This window comes from Phalacrocorax aristotelis, chromosome 8 (assembly GCF_949628215.1).
Source record: "Phalacrocorax aristotelis chromosome 8, bGulAri2.1, whole genome shotgun sequence".
Classification (NCBI taxonomy): Eukaryota; Metazoa; Chordata; class Aves; order Suliformes; family Phalacrocoracidae; genus Phalacrocorax; species Phalacrocorax aristotelis.
The window spans coordinates 44,554,684-44,562,644 of NC_134283.1; the positions used below are offsets into that span (position 1 = coordinate 44,554,684).

General features: G+C 52.2%; 1 protein-coding gene across 3 annotated transcripts; it reads right to left on the minus strand.

Moving 5' to 3' along the window:
• Positions 1–613: 613 nt before the first annotated feature.
• On the minus strand, positions 614–7,669 carry IRF1 (interferon regulatory factor 1). Of its 3 annotated transcripts, none has more exons than XM_075102963.1 (11): positions 7,577–7,669; positions 7,446–7,526; positions 6,158–6,249; positions 5,192–5,291; positions 4,830–5,006; positions 4,425–4,474; positions 4,164–4,299; positions 3,843–3,968; positions 2,935–2,978; positions 2,197–2,332; positions 614–1,729 (listed from the first exon to the last, which is right to left on the minus strand). In XM_075102963.1, the coding sequence occupies exons 3-11, from the start codon at positions 6,242–6,244 to the stop codon at positions 1,629–1,631; spliced, it is 957 nt and encodes a 318-aa protein (XP_074959064.1). In that variant the 5' UTR covers positions 6,245–6,249; positions 7,446–7,526; positions 7,577–7,669; the 3' UTR covers positions 614–1,628. The 3 variants fall into 3 exon arrangements, with proteins under 3 accessions (XP_074959064.1, XP_074959062.1, XP_074959063.1); XM_075102961.1 differs by having other exon boundaries at positions 7,562–7,615; XM_075102962.1 differs by having other exon boundaries at positions 7,446–7,635.
• Positions 7,670–7,961: the final 292 nt, after the last annotated feature.

The window sequence follows — 7,961 nt, forward strand, 5'->3', positions numbered from 1 at the left end:
CAGGGGTTTTCCAGGCACTGTCAGATGCCAGTGGCTGCAGCTGGAGACGCATTGCCTCAGCCACACTTGCCTCTCACCTCCCACTCCAAACAATGCAATGACATGTCAGACCTTTCAAGCCTGAAAGTATGGCAAATGAATAAAACAGAGAGAAAACCAGCTCGCTTTCCCCTTGCCTTCTGAATTTTGCATGTGCTTTCTCTTTAGGCAAACCGAAGTTGTTTAGCTAGGTCTTCATCGCTGATCTTCTTATCACAGAAGCTGAGCGTTGCTGATAGGGACATCCAGAGCAGGGACTCGGTGCATGGGGTGGGTTTTGGGTTTTAATAGCGTAGCCTGTAACCCTGCTCTAAGTTAGGGCTGACTAGTGCAGATGACGGCAGCTACAAACCAACTCCCTGACATGTGCACAGAAGCCGGACAAGCAGGATTCCACCCATCAGCCACACTGGGAAGTTGTGCGGGGTGAAAAACTGTACTAAACTCCCTGCGCTTTCATGACTCATGAAAAAACAACCCCGCAACTGTCTCTGTCAACAGCACATCTGTTTGGGTATTTTCAAGGAATGCAGAATGCATTCGCAGAGCTCTCCCATGAGAAAAAGTAAACATGTCATATATAAAACATTTTTATTAAAACAAATATACAACACTATATACAAACTGTACAAGAAAATAGACTATTACAGCTTAGTGATTTAATTTTATGCATTACACGCAAACTGAAACCTCTTCTATCCTGCACTCTCCTGCACATGCTGGCCCAGGGTGGGTCTGCAGGGCGATACGGCTTGCTGCATACAGTACTGTAGGTATCCTGGTAGAGTGCTGGAGGGGATCTTGGAGAGGCCTGGTATAAATAAAGAGCTCTGCCCCCATCAGTGCAAAAATTGTTTCATGCGGCAGCTCTTCAACTATTACGTGGAAATAGATACAGCATGGTTACGAGCAGATAACATCCTATGAGTGCACCTGGGTAACTGTACTATGTGGAAGCAAAGCCTAAACTGAATTTTCACATTTTATTGGTCTAAAACTATTTACACAGTTCTAAAGTTGAAAGATCTGAAAGATGAGCTATATGATGGAACAAATCAGAGAGGGCCAATTAGTGCAATTTTCCTGACTAAGTGTAATGACAGTCGTTAAGCTCAATGTCACCAGTGTTGCACAAGTAAGCAGCAACCAAAACTAACAGGCAAGAGACTCCTTTGCAGCGTCTTCCCCCAAGCACTCCACGGGTAAAGTGCTTATCACGTCTTGCGCAGGGAGGACGGTAACCGCCTCCCTCCCCACGCCTCCGGCACACGACGCCTTTCGGTGGTACCCCACCAGGTCAGGCCCCACAGCACATCGGCGACCTTCCAGCAAAAGCTTCACCTGCGAAGCGACGACAAGGTGCGTATGCAGCTGAGCGTCTGTGGTGCCAGGAGTCCTGCTAGCGAGATGGGGGTCCTTTTTTTTTAATAATGGAGTTTTTCTTTATACCCTTTTCAGTCCTAAAAGTTAAACGGAATAGAAAAAGCTACTTGCTTCATTCAGTCAGTAACAAACAATTTCTTCCATTCTCCTCAGGCTTGCTGAAGTTTCTACCCAAGAGCAGTCCATGGTTGGAAGAAGCCGGGGTTTTACAAGCCACAGGGAATGACTTGCATGGTAGGTCTCACTGTCTCCAGCCAGGAGAAGTCTAGGCTGCTTTTCTGGTCGAAGAACCTGAACTCCAGGTCTCCTAGACAAAATAAACCAAGAATGAGTACTGAATCACATGCAGCAAGAAAAAAGCAGTCAATGTTTATCAATGTAGAAAAAAAAAGAGGAAAGATTTCTCAGATGTCAGCAAATACCTTAGACTAATATTTTACTAAAAGTACTCCAAACACTCTCTGTTAACCTGTCCCATTTAAGCTATCGCTAGCGGAAATTCTTCAGTTACGTTGCAAGGAGGTCCCGAAAGCTGACGTAACTTACGTGTTTATAACCCTAAGATAAATCCATAGCATACTTTTACTGGAGGCATTTTTCACCTTTTCCTTTTCATCAGCAAACTCCTTACAGCCTTCCGACAGGCTGCTTGGAGACCTCAGAACACAGGGCTGTGCTACCTCCTCCGGTGGCTTTGCTCCCTCCCAGTTAGTGTCTTGCATGAAACCCCTCGTCTGCATCATGCTGCGTCAGCGATCACCGCAGAGTCTGTACCTGAAGTCGTGTCGATCTCCCCGTCCTGCTCCTTGTAGCTGTAAGTGCTGCACATGGTCTGCGTGCCCGGCTCGTTGGTGAGAAAGCCTTTCCCCCCAACGCTGGTGGTGTGCCAGTCTTGGGTTGGTTCAAGCAGCTGTAAGAGAAGAAGGAGATGGTAAAAACTGCTCCTTTCTGTGCGTGCAATATTTTATTCCTTTCTCTCACTCAGAAGACAGGTAAGCAAAAAAGATCAAATTGCATCTTCTCATGCTAAGTTATATAAAACTCTGTTTACTTCCAGTTAAAAAAGCAAAATTAATGCGAAACTAGGCGGGCCAGAGCATCTTTGGCGATGAAACCCCTTTCTTATCAGTGGGATGAGCATGACATGTCTGGAAGGACAGATTAAGCGCCACACATGTCAGAGGTGGAGGGAAGGGCAAAATAAAAATGTCTAGAGAGCACTGCAGACTCTAATACAGCGACCTCTGCTTCTGGCAGTTCTCAACAGCTTTCTCCAACGTTCACATGAAGAGTAAATATCTCCATGGATGTGCCCTCTCCAGCTCATGCCTGTGAAGTAGCCGCCTTTTTTTTTATTTAATTTTTCAGGCTTCCTCATTAAATAAGGGTCTTGGATTACGTAAGTGTATGTTCAGCTCGCACAGGACTGGATCAGATAGCTGCTTCCCTTCCTGTCTTGGTGCAAAAGGCAACTTTGGCCAATTCTATTCTGACCAGAAGGGCTGTTTTTACCTTAAAAATGTCTGAATTCATTTCCTCTTCATCTTCGTCTGTGACTGTTTAGTAAGCACATAAAAAAAAAAAAAAAGAAGAAATCAGCCATAGAGGTCAGCTTTTCACACGTTAGCCCTCACACTTCTGCTTCCTCGCCACACAAGAAGAAGCATACTCTCTTCATACTCTCTTGTCACACAACAGCACTACCTTTTACTTCCCCCTGCCGTGGGTGACACCGAGGAGGGGCTCATGGGTTTGAGGCAGGGAGGCCCATCGGCAGCTCCGTGCCCCAAACTCCCCGCAGCCCTTCGTCTCGGATGCTCTTCCAACTACTGCACGTTGGGATGCGTGGCTCTTGCGCCTCCCCAAGAGTCACCAAAGCAGAGCCCGCTCGGTATGCGGGAGGAAGACGATTTGCACCCTGAGTGAAGGACCACTCCGATATATCCATGTTAATTTTTTATTTTTCCCCCACTGGGAAGCGTGGTTACCTCCTCTGTCACTACTGTACCTCTCTCTGTCCTCTTCCCAGCACTGCCTCCTTCCTGCTGCCTCGGGAACCCGCAGTCCCACCCTCCCGGCTCAGAAATCTCGCCTCTTTATGGGCTGACCTTTCCATGCCACCGCACTGAGCCTGCGAGATGAAACCTGCCCCTTTGCCCGCATGTGCAAAGTAAATGTCATTTTGGAGCCTTCCACCCATGAGCAACTACTTCTGCAGGTGGCACGTGCCCGTCTGTAACCCGGCCAGTTTGGTGGCTCCAGGAACCCAAAATCCATCAGGTGGAGGCTGGGGTTATTTCTCTACAAGCCAACTCTTGTTTCTCGTGCTCCCCCAGGCACTTCTTCATCCCGCTGCCTTGCCTCCAACCTGCCTCCAGTAGACCGATGAAAGACCAAGGTAGGAAAAAAGAAATACCCACCTTCCGAGGACGAAGCCAGCGGAGACACCTGGAGCTGGTAGAGGTCGTTGGTGCTGTCGGCCATGGTGATTTCCATCGGTGGCTTCCAGTCAGTCAGGGAGCCGCTCACCTCGCACGAGGAGAGGTCTGCAGATCACAGACGTATCAGGAGGAGTCGGCACTCACAGGAGAGACCCAACCACCTCTATTCCCCCCCTGCCCGTCTGACAGTGCACCCAGGCCTGGCCCCAAGAATCATCTTTGTCTTCTGGCCCAGAGGTTGTGGGTTTAGCATGAACAGCACTTTTCACTCCGCTTGGAGAGCTAAAAACTGAGTCTTACCTAAGGTGATGGACGTGCTCTCAACCTCCACTTCCTGCCCCGCATAGTCGTGAACGGTGTAGCCACTGTGGTCATCTGGCAGCGGAGTGTTGGTTAGTCTTTCTGCTGACTCCTCCGTCCTCACATCTTCATATGACTACAAAAATAAGGGTGAAGAATGAAAGACTTGTCTAAAAATGCACAACTTCCCATATGAAAAAAAGTTAAGCTTGAAAACCACCAAAACCTCCAGCTTCTTCAGCTGTCTCTACAGACACATACCTTTCTCTTGCTCCTGTTTCTTGCTTCTCTTGAAGACTTTGACTTCCTTTCTGTTGAATAAAAATAAGGCGAAAGGTGAGAAAGGGCTGCGTGGCTGACAATTCAGGCGAGCGTGAGCTCTTGCAGCTTTGAGCCCTCCTCAGCAAGCTCTGCTACCGCTGTCCCCGTAGCAGCGAGTCCCAGTTACCTCCTGATGATGCCTTTAGGCATGTTTAAAGAATCTGGGATAAAACAAACTGTTCGTACAAACTGTTACCAGTGGCAATAACCAGTGACTAAGCCCAATAGCACCGGAGCTACCAACAAGCCTGTTATACCCCTGCCTAGGCGGAGCAGGAAATTTAAGCGGTGTTTAAGCGCAGTAGTGGAAGCTGTGTAACCCCAGCGGGACTGCTGAGGGCTTACCTTTCTTCTGATCCTTTGTCAAGGGTGGCAGCATCCTGTAAACCCTGACAGCACTGGAGCCTTTGTTGATGCTTTTATCCTTCACTTCTTCAATGTCAGGCAGTGAATTCATGGCGCAGCGGAAGTTCGCCTTCCAGGTTTTCGGGTCAGGGTCCTTCTCACCCACTTTGTATCTTCCTATAAATAAGAGATGGGGTGTTCAGGTGGTTCAGTGCTAGTTCCTCCCACCAAAAAAAATGAGTTTTTCTATTTTCTCTGACATACGTACTAGTAGTTAATGTAACTACCTGAGGCGTAAGTCAAGACCAAAAAAAGCACCTTGTTTGAGCTATTGATACGACTGATGTAAAGCCAGCACCCACCTGTATGAATGGCCCAGCTCCGGAAAAGGCAGGCGTCTTTCTCCATGTCCCAGCCGTGCTTAGCTGCGTGTTTCCAGGGGATTTGAAACATCATCTTATCCTGAAGTTGAACCAATAGAGATTTGAATTTCAAAAGATGCCCATTTGGAATGATGGCTTTAATCAAAGAATTCTCAGGGGTGCCTCGGACATTTTATAAGCCCCCTGCTCTGTATCTTAACTAAACATCCATTGTTCTACCTATTTTTTTCAATGCATACGAGGGGTTTTATGAGTTCTGAAACAGGGAAAGCCACAAGCGGTACTTAAGCAACAGTGTCAATTTTATCCCAGAATCATTTAAATATGTTGCATCTAATCTACTAACGCATCAATAACTGCAGTATGTTTTCCAGGTACGCTTTGGTAGAGGATCCCTTTTTAAAGTTGCCTGTAAGACCTTGTGTGAATCCTAAGAATACCGTCTCCTAGCTTAAACATCACTTGGGATGGATCAGGAGACTTCAGAGAAAGAGACCTGCTTCAGTAAGCCTGGAGATCTCATCCTGCGGTACAGGCACAGGGATGTGCCTCCCAGATCAAAGCGAGGCAAACCCAGTTTCTTTCAGGCCAAGCCTTAAAACTGGGAGCAACTGGGAGTGTAACAGTAACTGCTTAACTGGGACAGGAGGTGACTTGGCTCGAACAGGCAGCAAGTGTTAAGAGATCTCGGATTTTTCTTGGTTCTCCATCATGTTCAGATTACTTTACTTTAATTTATCATTTCCCTCCTGGGAATTTTCCCAGGGAAAAGACAAATGGAACTCCTACATTGTGTACCAACCAGAGGTACCTCTTCTGAAAACAAAAATAGTTGTTTAATAAACAGAATGCTTGCAAGTTTTCTCCATGTGTGATCTAAGAACAAGGATGGTCAATGACACAGGAGTAATAATAATGACAATAATAGTAACAAACAACCCTCACCTTGTTAATCCATATCAGTCCTGGGATTTGATTGGAATTAATCTGCATTTCCAGCCAGGGCCTCATGCGCATTCTTGACACTGGCATGTTGTCTATGAAAGAAATAACAGGTCAGCAAAAAACTCATCGCTATTTTAACCATTCTGCAATGTCACCCCTCCCTTCCCTTCCCTTCCCTACTGTGAGCATTACCACTAGTGCTCCCGATGCAACCAAAACTACTTTTCCTGCATCTTATCTCTTTTTCAGTATCTTCCACCTGCTCCTGGGTGGCAGCACCTCCTGCTCTGCGCCCAAAACACGCCTCAAGGTCTGCATTGTGGAAAGGGGCTGATGGCAGCGGCGGGTGCTCAGCCCATGCTGCGGGGTCGGGGGGCTCTGGGTGGGACCAGGGAGCTCGACCCCGGCCCCCCCCGCCCCGGGAGGGAACCCACCCCAGCACGGCGCGGTTTTCCCGGGAGCGGGTGCGGGTGTCCCCCCGCAGGGACCGCTGCGGGACCTCCACCCGCCGACTCTGCGGCCACAGAGAGGCACTGCCGCCGTCTTAAAAGTTTATTATTAATTAAATTACGCAAGGGGGGAGCCTACCCTGCTGCGGGGAAGGGGGGGAATCCCCGACTAGCAACCGGGCCAGTCCCCGCTGCGACCACGCAGGAGCGGGACGAGGCGCCGGCCCCGCCGCGCAGCCGGAGCGGGGCGGCGCGGCCCTCCCAGCCCTTCCTCTGCAGAAATAATTTCCTGTTTGCGGTGGTTGTTTTTTCAAGACACCCAAAATTTCCCAAACAATACTCTTTTTTTTTTTTTTTTTTAACTTTTACCACCAAGGCGGGGCAGCGGCCCGGGGAGCGCCCGTTGCGGGGCGCGGGGGGGGGATCCAGCCGGGGCTGCCCCCCGCGGGGAGCGCGGCTCGGGGCTGCGGGATCCGACCCCGCTCAACGGCGGAGCGGAGCCTCCGGCGCTGAGCCCGCAGAGCGGAGCCGCACCCGGACGTGCCCGTCGGCGCCGGTGCGGGGGGACACCCCGCCCCGTCCCCTCCCGTGGGTGGGATGAGGGGCCGCCGCCCGCCCGAGAGATGCCCGGTGCCCACCCCACGGCTGCCGGTGCGACGAGCCCCGCGCCCCCAAACTCGCGCCCCGCGCCCTCCGTCGGGGCAAAGCCGGCGCTGCCCCCCTTGGCGAAGGGAGCCGCGCCGCGCTCCCGGGGCCGCTCCCACGGACCCTGCGGGGCCCCGATCCCGTGCAAAAACGGGGTGGGGGCGAGCGGTGGGGCGGGAGGCACCGCGACCCACCTCGGTATGCCGTGCGGTGCCGAGCCGTGCAATCCCGAGCCGTGGTGTGCGGTGGTGCGGTGCAGTGCAGCACAGTGCGGTGAGCCGAGCCGAGCCGAGCCGAGCCGAGCCGAGCCGAGCCGAGCCGAGCCGAGCCGAGCCGAGCCGTCCGAGCCCGCCGCCCGCCGTCCCGCCTCTGCCGCCCGCGGGGCGCGCCCTCGGGTATAACGCGGCGGCGGCCGGGATTCCCCGCCGCCCCGGGACCGGCCGCGTCCCGACCAATCAGCGCCGCCGCTGGGGGCGGCCGCGCCTCCCATTGGCTGCCGCCGCCAACATCACTTCGGGGAAATCACGCTGTTGTAGCACCAGCGCCGCGGGGGAGAAGGGGGGGGGGGGTGAGGGGCGCCGCCCCCTGCCGCGCGCCGCGGCCCCGCCTCCGCCCCGTCGCGTGCCCCTCCCTCGCCGCCCGGCCGCTGTCCTGCGTGGGTGCAGCTCCGCCACCCAGGGGCTCGGCGCGGGGTTCCGCTGAGCCGGCCC